This window comes from Schistocerca americana, chromosome 3 (genome assembly GCF_021461395.2).
Source record: "Schistocerca americana isolate TAMUIC-IGC-003095 chromosome 3, iqSchAmer2.1, whole genome shotgun sequence".
NCBI lineage: Eukaryota > Metazoa > Arthropoda > Insecta > Orthoptera > Acrididae > Schistocerca > Schistocerca americana.
Genome location: NC_060121.1, coordinates 429757822 through 429775630, shown reverse-complemented (window position 1 = coordinate 429775630; position 17809 = coordinate 429757822). Strand labels below are relative to the sequence as shown.

Below are 17809 nucleotides of genomic sequence, written 5' to 3'. Positions count from 1 at the left end.
ACTGCCATGCACTTTCTTCTTCATGGCAATTCTCAGACGCACTCTGCAGGGGCAATGAAGACGCTCCTGCAACCTTTTCTATGGGAAGTGTTCGATCACCCACAACACAGCCCTAATTAGCTCGTCCTGAGTATCGTCTCTGTTCACATGAAACGCTAGATACGAAGACAACACTTGGGCTCATGCTACGCTCTATAGACCAGCGTAGAGAATTATCGGAAAGCACAGGCGACTACCTTCTAAGAGGATGGTGTTGGAAATTTGGTGTAACGTTCCGACAAGTGTCTAAGTCGGAGCGGCGACTATGTAGAAAAGTACCTGGAATGTGTAGCTAAATGTGCAAAGAAAACAGTTTTCATTTTCACTGTGGTTTCCATTTCACTGCCGATCTTTTTTTACTCTCGGAACAACCCTCGTATATCCTTAGTGATAGCAAGAATAGCTGGTTCTGAGGACGCCCGTCCGTTCCGGCGTAGAGAACACTGCTGAATACAGCTTGGCTGCCGATAAATACGAGTACATCGAATTTATAGCAAACGTTACTATTTCTTATAATTCCCCCATTACAGCATTGTAGCCTGTGAGAACTCAAATACACCTTATGTTACGCACCACAGCTTTTATTATATAGCGTCATCATTATTATTAATTTTATCGTTTTACGTAGCTACGACTTATCGACGATCTAAAGTCATTCGCGTCCTCGATATATGCATGTATTTTAGGTTGTATAAAAGTTACAGGTATATGTCGTCATCCGTACTTTAATATTGAATTATTAAAATTTTAAACAGTGAAGCTGCCATTTAAGTGATAAATGTTATGTCTATGTAAACCTAATGCTATTATACGTGCATATGTAAATATTTATTAAGTGGCCATACGCGAAAGCTCTTGCCATGCCGCCTTGTCTTTGTTACAGGTTTTGTCACTCTTCGTGACTAAAACTTATTTCGATACGGAATCCGGTGCTCTCTTGATGTAGAAATGTAGTTTGCACCAGTATAAAGTCGCAGTATGTCTTGTAATCCATGTTTTAGGTCTCTATCTTCCTCGTAAGCAGTGTTTCGGGTATCTGAAGAAAAGATTAATTATGTCTGGATAAACATAACTACATAACAAGCAACTTATTTACGTAACAAACAGATAATTTACGGAAAATTTACACTAGCTGCAGATGGTTATGTACGTATGTTACTTATTGTTTACACATCTCTTCTGTGGTTACTAGCTGGCGTCCTTCCCAATCAGATTCCACATCTTTGATTAATAGCGTTGGCGGAATTCATATCACCTCCTTGGATACCAAAATGGCATCCTACCAACTGCCTTTGTTATGTTTACGTTTACCAGCACACGTTTAAAAGAGCCCGGTCATTGGGTAATGACCTACTATTAGTCGTTTTTATCATGGATTTTCTTGTTCATAAAATCGAAATATCGTTCGTTCTTTTTCCTCATAGACCGAACTCCTAGTAATTATGCATCTAATACTTGTTCTCCACACAAAGTAATCAATTCTGACGGCCATTGGCTACCAATGATTTTAAGCCGGAGACAATTGGAGGGGCTTCCACTATTTAACTACCGGCAGCCGAGCCGTATTTAGCTGTTTTCTCCACGCCAGCACGGACGCGCTTGCTCCACACCAACGATTCCTATTATCACCAATGGTAAATCGTTCTGACTTTTTACTACATTATTGTATGTTAATGTTCATTTCGATTGTAACTAAAGTAATATGTTTTATTACTCTTCACAGAATGTAGATCTGATGATGTTCTCTATAGTAAATCGAAACCTCTCATCAAACTAAAAAAATAACAACTCATATGCGACCACCGATGTGTTTATTAAATAAATTATAATATTATTAGAGCACTGTTTTCCTGGAACAATATCCCAAAAAATCGAGTCTCGCCACATAATTTGTACAGTACAAGCACATTTAGAACACTAAAAATAGTGTATGGGCATCAATAACAACCGTTAGAATACAAACATATACAATTACATTATAAATGAAGCACAAAATCAAATTCGTTGCTTCTTAATTGCAAACATAAGCACGCCTGATATTTTTCCATTACAACTCCATCTTCCTCGAATGAGAAACAATTGTTTTATTAAACTGTACTTATTTCTTTTGCCCAGCGTCCGCCTCCGTAGCGAAGCGGTAGCGTTTCCGCATACCACGCAGGCGGCCCAGGTTCGATTCCCGGCAGGGGAATGGGTGTTGTGTGTCCTTCATCATCATTGACCCGTAAGTCGCCGACGTGGCGTCCACTAAAATGGACTTGCAATACGGCTGCCGAACTCCCCCCGCATGGGGCCTCACGGCCAACACTGCCATACGATCATTTCTTTTTTTTTTTGCGCTTCATACGAATATGCAACAAAAAAGAGGGGTTCCCATTTGAAAATACGTAGTTGATCCCGCCCACGCAAGGTAGATGGTTAGGAGGTGGCCAATTACAGCACAGCCAGGCATACCCTTCACTAAATTTCACAGAAATCTTTTTACGCACGATTCCTCATTGTCGAGATATTCAGTTGTCTCAAGTTAAAGCAAACACCCGGTATAATGCACTGGCGGAAAAAATAGCTAGACCAAAAACAGTTAATGGAGAGTAATGACATTTAGAGAAAACAATTATCTAGATAATGTATTTAAGTGATTCACATTGCAAGATCATAGGTTGATGTAAGTGCAAGGTGAGTAATTGAAAATGTTTAATGCTGATACATTAAAAACCGGTGTAACAGCAAGATTGTTGGATGCAAGGTCGGAAATGTGAATGCATTGTGTTGCACAGGTGCCAGATGTCAGTTTGTGGGATGGAGTTCCACGTCTGTTACACTTGGTCGGTCAATACAAGCTTTCACTATGAAACATACATACTTTCACACTTCGTTCCAATGAACTCTCGCTTGATGCCACTGAAGTCGCAAATGGTGGTGGTTTGGAATCAGTGGAATGCAGGCTACAGGGCGTCTTGCTCGGAGCTGTCCTTGAAGTAACCGAATTGTATCAGTTAATTGTTTCACTGTGATGCCAACTGCTGCTCAGATTGCTGCTTCAGATGCAGTGCGATGCGCCAGAACCATACGCCGAACACGCTGGTCTTCCATCTTGGTAGTGCCACGCGCCCATCAGGAGACCGATCTCCTTGCGGCCGTACAATCTCGCGACCACCTTTTCCAGCAGTCATGTACAGTGATTACATTCCTGTGAAGTGCTTCTGCAATATCGCTGAAGGAAAATTCAGCTTCTTGTAGCCCTGTTTCATTACCTCGTTCAAACTCAGTGAGATGTTCATAAAGATGTTCCTGTCGGTTCAAAGGCATTCTTCACTATCATCAGCTCATCACCTCGGATCTGAAAGGTAACCAACGTTCTCGACCGTTGCAGAGTGTATTTGAAGTAAATCTGATTTGCATCCTCATAGTGGCCCTTCTAGCACCACTGTTATGCGACTGGCGTGAAATTTCAACAGGCACCATCTTTCAGATGTAAAAACACACCTACCAACTTTCGTTTATGTCGCACAATTCCTTCGCGGTGCTGCAATTTTTCTTCGTTCAGTTTATTTTACAAAATACTGAAATATCTGCCGTGAAATGCAGTTCTTACTTTCGAAGAATAGACAGCACCTATACATTACCACACAGTTACCACACAGGCAGGAAAGCGCAAAATAAATAAATAAATAAATAAATAAATAAAATAAAATAAAAAAATCTGCGAAGACGCAGCTTTGAAAACGCCATACATCAATATCACCGTAGTATATAGTAAACATTCAGATTTCCTACCTAAGCTCCCCCATCGCCAAATATCAGTCTAATCATCCAAATTACAGTTACAGAAAACCAGTGAAAATTCCTTTTCATTTCACATATTAGGTATTCCAGTGTTTCATAGGAATCCGAGATAGCCCCACGTAATAAGATATAACCATATAACGAATTATATGCAGGAATTATACACACGATAAATTTGGAAAATTTAAAGTAAAGAATGAAAAGAGGGTGGGAAACGGAAGGGTGGGTGAAGGAGAATGGGATTAAAAGTAACAATTTAAAATATAAGACCAGTCTGTGGTTCTGCGACTGGGGTATTGTTTCCATGCAAATAACAATTCTTTATGACTACAATATAATGTATTGAAAGCATCAAGATATTGTAAAAGGAACAAAAAGAAGGAGATGGGGCTTTAAGAGGTGATGAGAGATATGAGGCGGGGAGGGGGGCAGGGTGGGAGAAGGAGTAAACTGCATTAATAGTGCAAACAATCAAGATGGAGGAACATCCAAAACTGCGCATTATAGCAGAGGTTGAAAATTCCGCTACAGTTGTAAAGTTCTTTTATTATCACACGACCGGTTTCGGGCTTTTATAAGCTCATCTTCAGGTGTCGTAACTCGGTGCTGTGACCCCGAGTGCCGGGAAAGACGTGTAAAAGGCGCGGTATGGTACCTACGAGCTCACAATACTTGTCAATTTAATGTAAAAAGTGCCCACAATGTCACTGTGTTATCGGCATACACCCAGTACCATTAATTTCTTGGTGATGTAAATCCTATTTAATTTAAAGGATGATATCTCGAAGTGTTTGTCTTCACTTACCGTACTAAGGTCATGCCTTGATTTAAACTGTGTTCCTTTTCTGATACAGTATCAGTCCCGTTACACAGCGATAATATGACATGTATTTGTGTCTCTACACGAATGTTCAGTGACAGAAACTACTGTGTAATTCATAGAGTGTAGCTAAACTTCAGATTGCTGTAATTCATTTTTTACTGACTTGCATCTTCTCATGAAAGGTCGTTATGTCTGTCAAATGTCCGATGTTACTTTTTACAAAAACTTCCTTTTCCCTATGACACTTGGAGCAGTGGCGCGGCAGTACTATTTACCTTTGCACGAATATCCTATTTGCCTCATATATCAATAGAGGCCAACACTTTGTTTGCGACCAGAAGTAATTTTTGTCATTGTAAGGACTCTTCGGCCTGCAGCCGCAGTTTTTTATGGAGTTCAAAGTTATATGAACGTTTAAAGATTTAAATAAGAAGTTGCAATGAAGTTTTCATCTGCATGCATGCTTGTTTATGTTCATTGTGGACATGCTCAATTAATTTTATAGTTAACAGACTTTTCATCATCTGGGCAATTTCATTTGCAATAAATGTGTTTCGCAGTGTTATGTGTTCATTAGCTAATCTAGCCCCACACCATTCCTCAAGCTAGCTTCTGACCGCTGCGCTACTACAGACAAGTAATATGTGATAGAATGTAACTTCTGAGAGATTATTTGAGAATTTTTTGGACTACTGAAGATAGTCTTGAGGCAGGGGAACCTCTTGTTTGGAGTTATAAATATATTTTGGCTATTTATGGCAACGAGAAAGTCTCACTAAGGGTTTAAAAATCTGATAAGATGTAGATATTTGCAATCTGAAATGAAAGAAAGTCGCCGACCGTTGTAGCCGAGCGGTTCTAGGCGCTTCAGTCTGGTACCGCGCGACCGCTACGGTCGCAGGTTCGAATCCTGCCTCGGGCATGGATGTTTGTGATGTCCTTAGGTTAGTTAGGTTTAAGTAGTTCTAAGTTCTATGGGACTGATGACCTCAGATGTTAAGTGCCATAGTGCTCAGAGCCATTTGAACCATTTGAACCATTGAAAGAAAGTCGGAAATGGACAAAATATTTTTCCAGGTGGAAAGCAGTACTAGTGAAAAGTATCTTTGTGAATAAAGTCGTCTAAAACGCTTAGTATATTTCTTAATTTATAACTAAGCTTCGGCTGTTGTCATCACCAGATCAAAACTTGGAACTTGTAAAACAACGTTCAGTGCCAGTTTCGATAACAAGGTAATAATCTAACTTGCTAATTTACTGCTGGCATAGTTTCTTTCTGTGATACAGGACTTAATATTAACCAAATTTCAATTTCGTGTGGTACCCTTGCTGTGCCTTTGCGACACAGTGAGTTAGTTGCTAATAGAGCGCCTGTTGTAGCCACCTAAATGGGCACATCCAGCCTGAATATCAAACAGACTGCGTACTCCTGAATACAGAGCACGTCCCACTGAGATTCTGCAACTAATTTTTCCCTTCATCACTACGCTGTGCAGTCGGCGTTGTAATCTCAACTTCACTGGCACGACATTCTGCTGAATTACCAACTACATCTCTGCAGTACTGGAACGTCGATTACTTTCAGTAAGTCGTTTAATAACTCAATAATGATTTCCAGTACGTAAGCGTTATACCACTAAAGGCAACCTTTCGCTTAATTAATCAAGTAGGTTCCTAATGACTGATGCCGCAAAGTCTCATAGATATTTCTTTGTTCTTGCTGTGCTCACAAAACTGTATGATCCCCCCAAACTTATTCACACCTACTACAGAGAGGCCAATGGTCAAATGAGATTTTCATCTCCTAAATTTCATTATTCTTAAATGACGGTTCCCATTACAGCACTCCTGATGGAGGCAGTGAGTGTTCCTATCGTGGGCCAACAATACACTGAATTGGCCAAATTCATGGGATGGCGACGTACACATATACCAAAGGTGGTAGTATGGCAAACACGCAAAAGGACAGTGCATTGGCGGAATTGTCAATGCACTCTGGTGATTCATGTGAAAAGTTTTCAGACGACAGGAATTAACATACGTTTAACTCAGTATGGTAGATGGAGCTAGACGCGTGGGACATTCCATTTCGGAAATCGTTGGGGAATTCAATATTCTGAGAGCCACAGTGCAAAGAGTGTGCCGAGAATACAAAATTTCAGACAAAGTTTTAAACAAGGCTGCTTGTTCAGTGACCGTTTCTAAATTAAAATTGAAACAAATGAGCCTTCGGTCACTCTTGCTTTTAGTCTTATTGACCAGGTTGCGATACTTCTAAGAGTACCTTCATCACGCCATTTTAATTGTTTTCATTCTGATGAAGGCACTCTTAGAAGTGTTGAATCCTTGTCAATAAGACTAAAAATAATAGTGACCGAGGGCTCATTTGTTTGAATTTCAAATTTCAGACGTTACCTCTCACTCGGACAACGCAGTGGCCAACAGCCTTCACTTAATAACCGAGAGAAGCAGTGTTTGTGTAGAGTTGTCAGTGCTACCAGAAAAGCAACACTGCGTGAAATGACAACAGAAATCAATGTGGGACGTACGGCGAACGTATCCGTTTGGACGGTACGCCGAAATCTGGCGTTAATCGGGTATGACAGACCCAAGTGCCGTTGTTATCAGCACGTCATCGCCTGCAGTGCCTCTCCTGGCGTCGTGACCATATCCGTTGAACCCTAGAGGACTGGGAAACCGTGACCTGGTCACATAAGTCCAGATTTCAGTTGATAAGGTTCGAGTGTGACGCAGATCCGACGAAGGCGTAGACCCAAGTTGTCAGCAGGTAGTTCGCAAGCAGGTGGTGGATCCATGACAGTGTGGGCTGTGTTTGGATGGAATGGACAGTGTCCTCTTGAGCAGCTGAACAGATTATTGACTGTAAATGCTTATGTTCGGCTACCGAGAGGTCATCTACAGCCAATCATGGACCTCATGTTGCCAAACAACGATGTCATGTCACCAGGCCATAACTATCCGTGACTGGATTCAAAAATATTGTAGACAATTCGAGCGATTGATATGGCAACCCACATCACCATACATGAATTCCATCGGACATTTATGTTAATATGTTTGCCTCGCGTCCTTCGGTTTGCTGTTGTTGTTCACTTTCTGCTGAATACGTATCCTCACTCGGTAGGCGGTGTCGTAATGTGTCACCGACCTGACCCTCTTGTGACTGGCTCGCTTCCTACTTCCGCCTCGGTCTCTGGTAAGACTGATTTGGCCAGTGGTAATGTAAATGAGCCTTAATAAAATTTCCTTATGTCTACTCCTTTACTATTCTGTGCTATAAGTTAAGCGTAGAAGGTATCGTCAAGAATATGTTTTTGTTTGCAACAAGACGAATATACATATGGACACTGCATTGACATCTGGGGAACAACAAAATATGCACACGGCGATCATTATTGCAGTATGGGGTCTCCGAGGAAAAGGAAAGAAAAAATGGTTCAAATGGTTGTAAGCACTAGGAGACTTAACATCTGAGGTCATCAGTACACTGGATATAGAAATACTTAAACCTAACTAACCTAAGGATATCACACATATCCATGCCCGAGGCAGGATTCAAGCCTGCGACCGTAGCATCAGAGTGGTTCCCGACTGAAGAGCCTAGAACCACTCAGCCATTGCGGAGGGCGGGAAAGGAAAGTTGCCAGACTGCATTCACAATAGTCGCAAGAGAATCAGGTATAGACGCTACTGGATACACAACAAAACTACCTCTTCTTTGCAGAAACGGCAAAGTTAAGCGCAGTCCTTAACTTTCAGACGTGTTAAGGCTAGCAGCTGTGCCCAGTCTTTCAGGACTTCGTGATGTTATCTCGCAAGAAGCGAATGAAAGATGGAGTTTTGGCCATGATATCCTGACCTACCTCGGTAGGGAAGGTGTTAGACCATTGCCTTGGATCACACATTCTCCAGAACTCTCACCCACTGAAAACATTTGACCATGAGTTGATGAGAAACTGGTTTGCCACTACCTGCTTGCCACTTCTTTTGATGAACTCTGGCATGAAGTCGAAGTAGCATGCAATGATGTACACATTATTTGAGATCGAAACGTAGTTGGAGCCACTGTAGCTGCCAGAGGTATCAGCTCTACATACTAATCCCTCGCCTTATTATTATCCCTGTGCCATGCGCATGTAACTGCCAAATTATTGGGTCTTACGTCGGGAGAGGTTATTAGTGGCCGGTGAGAAGACGAATATTTAGAGTCATACTGTGCGGAATCGAGCGAAGTCAAATAACTGGCGTCGCTCGTAGACTGATTGTGCTGCAGCACGGTGTTGTCGAGAAACAGGCCGGGTTTGGCGAGGAACCAGGCGACGCTGCTGTGTGATGTCTCTGATGCCGGGCCCAGTGACCAGTTGTCTTCCATACGTGAGGCCATAAATGCAGCGACAACCGTTGAGGAATCTGCACTCTGTTCAGTATCGAGAACACGGTGAGAATAGTGATGATTCAGGATACATTTTTTCGTTTAAGAGCATCCCTTCGTTTTTTGGATCTGACTGTGTGCCACTCGGTTAGGTTACCGCTTTAATAGTCAGGGCGCGTGCCCAGCATATGTTGATTAAGACTGAGCTGAAGTCATCTCTGCTTCTTCATAGACCTTTGTATGTTTCAGTGAAGCGCAGTTAGTAAATCAGTCAGGATTGTTAATTCAGCTTGTGATGTTAAGCTTTACTTCTCTAGCTAAGGCTGGCAACTTCGTGTCAGCGGCGTTAGGCTCCGGGAAGTAAGCATTGCGTAAAGGGGATGAGCGTCTAGTAGTCATGTCCGTTGAACAGCGTGGTGCCTTTCACGCCGGATACCATTTCTTTCTTTTTCATAAGAGCACACGATCTGAACCTTAGGTTCAATTACAACGCGAATGGTGGACAGCTTGTTTGCCATTTTGTGTATACAGTTAGCAGGTTCCTTACTGGTTAGTGTGACTTATTCGTGAAGTGCTCGTGAATTAACAACTGCTACGCCGTTTAGTTAAGTAAATATTTCGCGTGACACTGGCTACAATATGAGATCACCATAACTGCCGGTTACGTGTGGTACAGGTCTTACGGTTGCAGTACGAAGAAGATTATTATAATTAATACGGGATATTCATTCCTGTTTGACGCCGTTGCGAGATCTGCCTCGCGGTGGTGTTGTTTGTTCCTCACGGATTTGGGTACGTTTATGTTAAATATCATCTGCTTGTCTGTGTGCCTCTCTTGACAGTACTAACTACTTTATTCAGCTCAGTGGTGTTGTATAATCAATGCTCCCGGAAGCATACTTTCAGGTAGTGCGTTCAAAGTCACTAAAAGCGTAATTATTAATAAATGTGAACTGCTAAAAGTGGGCTGTAATTGATAATTATTTAAGGTTACTACGGAGAATGTTTTGCTTTGGGCCACTTTTTTTTGTTATTGCATTGATTAACCAAATTCTGTTGAGCACTGATGTGTAATGGTTGCCGTCTCTGTTTAAGATTTGGATCTTGTTTACGCTTGCCAGAGCCTCTGAATTTATTTGGTTACTATTCTCTGATGGAAATGGGCGAGGGATGTGAGCACTATCGTACGATTCGAGAAGCAAAAGACTGGGTTCATGGCTAACCAGACCAGAGTCTCATGAAACTGCATGGGACGACTTATATTGTAAAAGTGTGTAAGTCATATTTTGTGCATTCATTGTTTTGTGTAAAGTTTAGGTGGTCACTGGGATAAATATTGAAGATTAAGACTTATTATTGGCGGAACAAATTTCAACGTACACCTGATTAAGTTTTCTGCTTTCCTCTGCCGGAGTAACTACAGGGTATCTGAGAATTTAGTACGCCTTCTGTAATGTGTATTCAAATTACGATTTCTTTGATGTCATGTGGATGTAAAGAATGGAATCTAGGTAATAGTTGTATGAGAATACAAGACCTTCACTTTGTGGTGAGATTGGTCTCTGGGTTAATCTATGAAGTTTTACCAGCTGAGTCTAGTGCAGTATTTAACATGTAAATTTAGTGTCACAGTGTTCTTTTGATGTTGTTAATATGAAATTATAAATACAAATTGCCTCATGTTAAAATTAAACATAATGTTATTCAACATTCACCACTACCTTACCGTTCCCAAACCAATCAGTGCCAAACAACCTCAATCTCTAAACCAACTACAAATTTAATCCTGCATTTTTTCCTACTACACACACAATAAATAAAATTTCGTTCTTTGATATCCTTCATCATGTTTCAGTATTAACGACCAGCGGTGTAGGTCCATATGAGACGTTTATTGGACGTAACATGAGGACGGAATTCGTAGCATAGTAGCATGGAAACGATTGTGCCTTACTAGACCAATATCAGTGTTCCTGGTTTTACTTATTTCAGGTGACTGTGTAATATGCACCTGTTACATATGCTGCCAACGGATACGCTGACTCTTGTACAAAATATATTTGTCACAGAAATCATTGCTTTTTATTCATAATCGATTGTTCAAACGATAATCTGTGCAAAACCGAGTGAGGTGACACAATGAAAACATAAAATAACTTGGGTGCCTCAGGACGGTGGTTCAAATCCCCTTTCAGCAATCCAGCTTTAGGTTCAAATGGTTCAAATGGCTCTGAGCACTATGGTACTAAACTGCTGAGGTCATCAGCCCCGTAGAACTTAGAACTACTTAAACGTAACTAACCTAAGGACATCACACACATCCATGTCCGAAGCAGGATTCGAACCTGCGACCGTAGCGGCCGCTCGGTTCCAGACTGTAGCGCTTAGAACCGCTCAGCCACCCCGGCCGGCCCAGCTTTGGGAATGAAAGTTCTCTGCAACGGAATATGCGATGATGTGATACTTCCTGGCAGATTAAAAGTGTGTACCGGATCGAGATTAAAACTTCTTTACCTTTCTCGAGCAAGTGCTGTATCACTGAGGTATCCAAGCACGACTCACGACCCGTCCTCAAAACTTTACTTCCACCAGTACTTCGTCTCCTACGTTCCTAAATTAACAGAAGTTCTCCTGTCAACTTAAAAGACAAGCATTCCTGGAAGAGCACTTGCCTGCGACAGGCAAACGCCCCGAGTTCGAGTCTCGGTACGTCACACAATTTTAATCTATCAAGAAGTTTCAGCAAAGCTTTAGGTTTTCTACAGTTTTCCAAAATCGCTGAAGGCAAACACCGTGCAGGTTGTATCACAAATGTCGCATTCGGTATTCTTCCCTGTCATTACCAAACTGGAGCTTTTGCTCCGTCTCTTACGATGTCGTTGACGGAACGTTAAATCATAATCTCTTTTCCTTTCCTTTTTTTATCAAATCTGTGGCCAGTTTACCTCCGGACGTGCGGCGTACTCACCCACATGATCATGACTAGGAAGATGAGGTTGAGAGCCAGTACGGCGATGGCTGGAGCCTGGAATAGCCAGTCGTAGCTGTCGGGGCTCATCCAAGGGCAATGTCGCATCAGCGGTTCCGTCGTCTGCACCTGTGTAACGCAATACATAATAAATCCTTCCATTTTTGCTGTCCTGCTGTCGAGAAAATATAAGGTTTTATGCTGTATCAAGTTTTTATGGATAATATCAATGTGTCTAAAAAGTCTAGATAATCTGTAAGAATGATATATTTTTCTTTGTATAGATTACTGAATAGCAGCCAAGAAGGACATTCACTAACATAATACCACATCCACCTACCAGCTGAAAACTGTACGTGGCTGTTACTATGAAACGTCTCACGCAAACTTGCCTCTGAAATCTAGGGAAAGAGAACAGACACACTGATGACCAAAACATTGTCGTCAATGCCCACCGTGAGGCACAGTGAAGCCTGTTGAAACTGTGGGCGCCTAATGAGGTAAGGAAAGTCTACAAGTGAGGCAGAGACAAATGGAGAATAATTGTAACGATGATTCGTTCCGCAAATGTGGAATCTTACGCAACAAGTGACTCTGAGAAAGAGCAGAGTGTTATGGCGAACCGCTAGCAACAAGCTTCTCAGAAAAGTGGGAAGCTGGTCGGCTGTTCAAGTGGTACAGTCACGAACATCTGTGGAAAGTAGTTAAAGTCTGTGAACCCACAAATTGTTGGACGTCCACATCTCACGACAGAACCTGGGGCCTGGATGCTAGCCTGCTTCTAAAATACTTCGCTATCTGCAGCGGAGTTCATCACTGACAAGGGAACCTCCCCATCGCAGCCCCCTCAGATTTAGTTATAAGTTGGCACAGTGGATAGGCCTTGAAAAACTGAACACAGATCAATCGAGAAAACAGGAAGAAGTTGTGTGGAACTATGAAAAAAATAAGCAAAATATACAAACTGAGTAGTCCATGTGGAAGATATGCAACATTAAGTACGTTGTGGGCTCACTTGCGCCGTGGTCTCGTGGTTAGCGTGAGCAGCTGCGGAACGAAAGGTCCTTGGTTCAAGTCTGCCCATGATTGAAAATTTTACCTTCTTTATTTTCGCAAAGTTATGTTCTGTCCGTTCGTTCATTGACGTCTCTGTTCACTGTAATAAGCTTAGTGTCCGTATTTTGCGACCGCACCGCAAAATCGTGCGATTAGTAGACGAAAGGACGTGCGTCTCCAATGGGAACCGAAAACATTTGATCGCAAGGTCATAGGTCAACCAGTTCCTCCACAGGAAACACCTCTGGTATATTTTATACGACACTGGTGACGGCATGTGCGTCACATGATAGGAATATGTTGTCGACCCACCTAACTTGTACACTTGGCGAATGGGTGAAAAGATTCTTCTACCTTGCCCGATTTAGGTTTTCTTGTGGATGTCATAATCACTCCCAAAAAAGTGATGAAAATATAAGAGTGTGTCACATAAACTGCAACAAATAAATGCAACAGTTTTACAGTCGCACAATTTTCTTTGTGCTCTGTCAAAACATATGTTTTTAACGTTTTCAAATTCTTCCGCGTGTAGACCGTCAAATCCTGCATATGTCCAAGCAAATCTGAACATGAACTGGAATTTTGGAGAGCGAAGTTGATTATGTGTACCTGAACTTTGATAATTGTCTCAAAATAAAAAATTAAACTTCTCACTCGAGGGAAGATTTGAACCAAGGACTTTTCGTTCAGCAGCTGCTCACGCTAACCACGGGACCACGGCGCTACTAAGCCAAGAATATACTTGATGTTGCTTATCTTGCGCATGGACTGCTCAGTTTGTATATTTTGCTTATTTTTTTCATAGTTCCACACAACTTCTTCCTGTTTCCTCGATTGATCTGTGTTCAGTTTCTCAAGGCCTATCCAATGTGCCAGCTTATAACTAAATCTGAGGGGGCTGTGATGGGGAGGTTCCCTTGTGAGGACGATGGCGGTGCAGGAGCAAGACGAAGTGTTTCCTAGCACACTGCTCATCTCACATACTTTGATAAGGAGCTCCGCAGCAGACCACACCCACGTGTTATCGTGTCGATCTAAAGACATCATCAATTATGACCGCAATGGTCACGAAATCATAGCCACTGTACCGTGGATAAAAGCGAACTTGTTGCAGTACTGGATGAACCACGTTGGTTGTTGCATAAGGTCGAAGGGCATCCAGGCGAATGCTGCTCCAAACATGAACCAGGTCAAGGACATAAGCCTGTTGAGTCAGTAATTATGCAATAGTGGACCTTTCCATGGCACACTTTGTAGTAAAATAAGGTACAGCTACGTACATTATTTTGAATCACCTGCATTACTCTATGCTTGATGCCACCCCTGATGGCGATGTCATCTTCCAGCACGATTACTGTCCTCGAATCAGGACCAGAATCGTGTTAGGATGGTTTAAGGATAATGAGAGTGAATTCGCTATGGTATATGGTCCTCCAGATTCGCCTGATGAACGCTATGGAACTTATGTGGAACGCTACCGGGCTCCAGCTAAGTATCGGCACGTAGTTTAAAGGAATTGCGCGACCTGCATGTGGACATCTAATGCCACGTACCTTCGGAAACGTACTTATGACTTGTTGAATCTATGGTAAGCATTATCACTGCTGTATTTCGTTCCCATGTTCAGTAGCACCCCATTAAGCAAGTCGTCATAATGTATTGGCTCATCAGTGTAGCTATAGTAGAACCAAAACTCGTGTCTATTAAGTAACTAAAGATATCTACAGACACAACTAGAATCTGGTTTTAGTCCTTCTGATTCATTAACTGGGTACTTGAGAGACAATGTTATTGAAAGTGTAAATTTGAATTTCACTACCTTTAAAATATCCACCGCCTCCAGTCTTTGCACAGCAGATCTCTCATCAGCACTCCCAAATTCTTCTCAACAAATCGGAAGATGATAGGTTCTGTGATGTAGCTTACACTACGTAAATAGTATGACGTTTGCGTTTATAAATTGATAGTTGACGGGAAAGTGAATTCTTCGAAATGCTTGAGTCTTTACGATATTCGAGTTTACCGACCCTCTCCCCCCCCCCCCCCCCCCCTCTTGGCCACCCCCTCTCTCAGTCACTCTCTTTCTCTCTGCCTTCCCTACTATCGTTATTGTTCTTTAAAGTGACATAATGTGGCTACATTTTTAATTGATTCTCCTTCACTGTTCGTTTGCAGACTAGGATGTCCGTATAGCCTACCAAGTAACGTTTTCTACGCCACTGAGGAATATCCCTCATGTCGAGAACTTACAGCTGATGTGTGGATTACTTAATGGCGAAGGGGATGATAAGAAACATCATATTTCTCTTGCATCATATCATCATCTTTTGTGTGTCTAGTGACATTTACGACTTTCTTGACTACCAGATACTGTAAGGATAACTGAAACTGAACTGTGTTAGTCCGAATAGTTATTCTACTCCCTTCTAGGGCCCGCATTCGAAAATATACAGGGTGGTCCATTGATCGTGACCGGGTCAAATATCTCACGAAATAAGCGTCAAACGAAGAAACTACAAAGAAACAAACTTGTCTACCTTTATAGGGGGAAACCAGATGGCGCTATGGTTGGCCCGCTAGATGGCGGGCCATAGGTCAAACGGATATCAACTGCATTTTTTAAATAGGAACCAAAATTTTTAATTACATATTCGTGTAGTACGTAATGAAATATGAATGTTTTAGTTGGACAACTTTTTTCGCTTTGTGACAGATGGCGCTGTAATAGTCATAAACATATGGCTCATGATGTTAGACGAACAGTTGGTAACAGGAAGGTTTTTTTAAATTAAACTACAGAACGTAGGTACGTTTGAACATTTTATTTCACTTGTTACAATGTGATACATGTACCTTTGTGAATTTATCATTTCTGAGAACCCATGCTGTTACAGTGTGGTTACCTGTAAATACTAAATTAATGCAACAAATGCTCAAAATGATGTCCGCTAACTACAGTGCATTTGGCAATACGTGTAACGACATTCCTCTCAACAGCGAGCAGTTAGCCTTCCGTAATGTTCGCACACTGCATTGACAATGCGCTGACGCATCTTGTCAGGCGTTGTCGGTGGATCACGATGGCAAATATCCTTCAACTTTCCCCACAGAGAGAAATCCGGGGACGTCAGATCCGGTGAATGTGCGGGCCATGGTATGGTGCTTCGGCGGCCAATCCACCTGTCATGAAATATGCTATTCAATACCGCTACAACAGCACGCGAGCTATGTGCCGGACATCCATCATGTTGGAAGTACATCACCATTCTGTCATGCAGCGAAACATCTTGTAGTAATATCGGTAGAACATTACGTTGGATATCAGCATACATTGCACAATTTAGATTGCCATCGATAAATTGGGGGCCAATTATCTTTCCTCCCATAATGCCGCACAATACACTAACCCGCCAAGATCTCTGATATTGCACTTGTCACAGCCATCATGGATTTTCCGTTGCTCAGTAGCACATATTATGCCGGTTTACGTTACCGCTGTTGGTGAATGACGCTTCGTCGCTAAATAGAACGCGTGCAAAAAATCTGTCATCGTCCCGTAATTTCTCTTGTGCTCAATAGCAGAACTGTACACGACGTTCGAAGTCGTCGCCATGCAATTTCTGGTGCATAGAAATATATTACGGGTGCAATCGATGTTGATGTAGCATTCTCAACACTGACGTTTTTGAGATTCCCGATTCTCGTGCGATTTGTCTGCTACTGATGTGCGGATTAGCCGCGACAGCAGCTAAAACACCTACTTGGTCATCATCATTTGTTGCAGGTCGTTGTTGACGTTCAATTTGTCTGCTACTGATGTCCGGATTAGCCGCGACAGCAGCTAAAACACCTACTTGGGCATCATCATTTGTTGCAGGTCGTGGTTGACGTTTCACATGTGGCTAAACACTTCCTATTTCCTTAAATGACGTAACTCTCTGGCGAACGGTCCGGACACTTGGATGATGTCGTCCAGGGTACCGAGCAGCATACATGTCACACGCCCGTTGGGGATTTTGATCACAATAGCCATACATCAACACGATATCGACTTTTCCTCAATTGGTAAACGGTCCACTTCAACACGAGTAATGTATCACGAAGCAAATACCGTCCGCACTGGAGGAATGTTACGTGATACCACGTACTTATACGTTTGTGACTATTACAGCGCCATCTACCACAAAGCGAAAAAAGTAGTCCAACTAAAACATTCATATTTATTTACGTACTACAGGAATATGTAATAAAGAAAGGGGGTTCCTATTTTTAAAAAAAACACAGTTGATATCCGTTTGACCTATGGCAGCGACATATAGCGGGCCAACCATAGCGCCATCTGGTTTCCCCCTTCAAGCTAGGCGAGCTTCGTTCTTTGTAGTTTTTTCGTTTCATGCTTATTTCGTGAGATATTTGGCCCGATCACTATCAATTGACAACCCTGTAGATGAAGATTTGAACAGAATTTTGACTAAAATAAGAGGGCGCTCTTAAATGTAATGCCTCCGAATCTTTTATCTAAAAACTATTAACTATTATTAAATAAACCCAACTTTATTAAGATTCTACCTCTTTCTTCTTCATGTATACATATTTATTTCTCAACATAGTCACCCTGGTGATGAACACATTTCTCCCAACGACACGCACGTTTTTTGATACCGTGACTGTATGATGTTTGACTTCGTTTACGCAGCCACAACCTCACCTCGCCTGTCATCGCTTCAACACTATCAAAGTAAAG

General features: G+C 41.9%; 1 protein-coding gene across 1 annotated transcript in view; it reads right to left on the bottom strand.

Annotated features, from left to right (window-relative positions):
- LOC124606140 (diuretic hormone receptor-like) overlaps nucleotides 1-17809 on the bottom strand; it is a 185472-nt gene that overhangs the window by 19935 nt on the left and 147728 nt on the right. The window contains exon 8 of the mRNA XM_047138105.1: nucleotides 12010-12138. Coding sequence (XP_046994061.1) covers nucleotides 12010-12138 — 129 coding nt within the window. The remainder of the gene's footprint in view (nucleotides 1-12009; nucleotides 12139-17809) is intronic.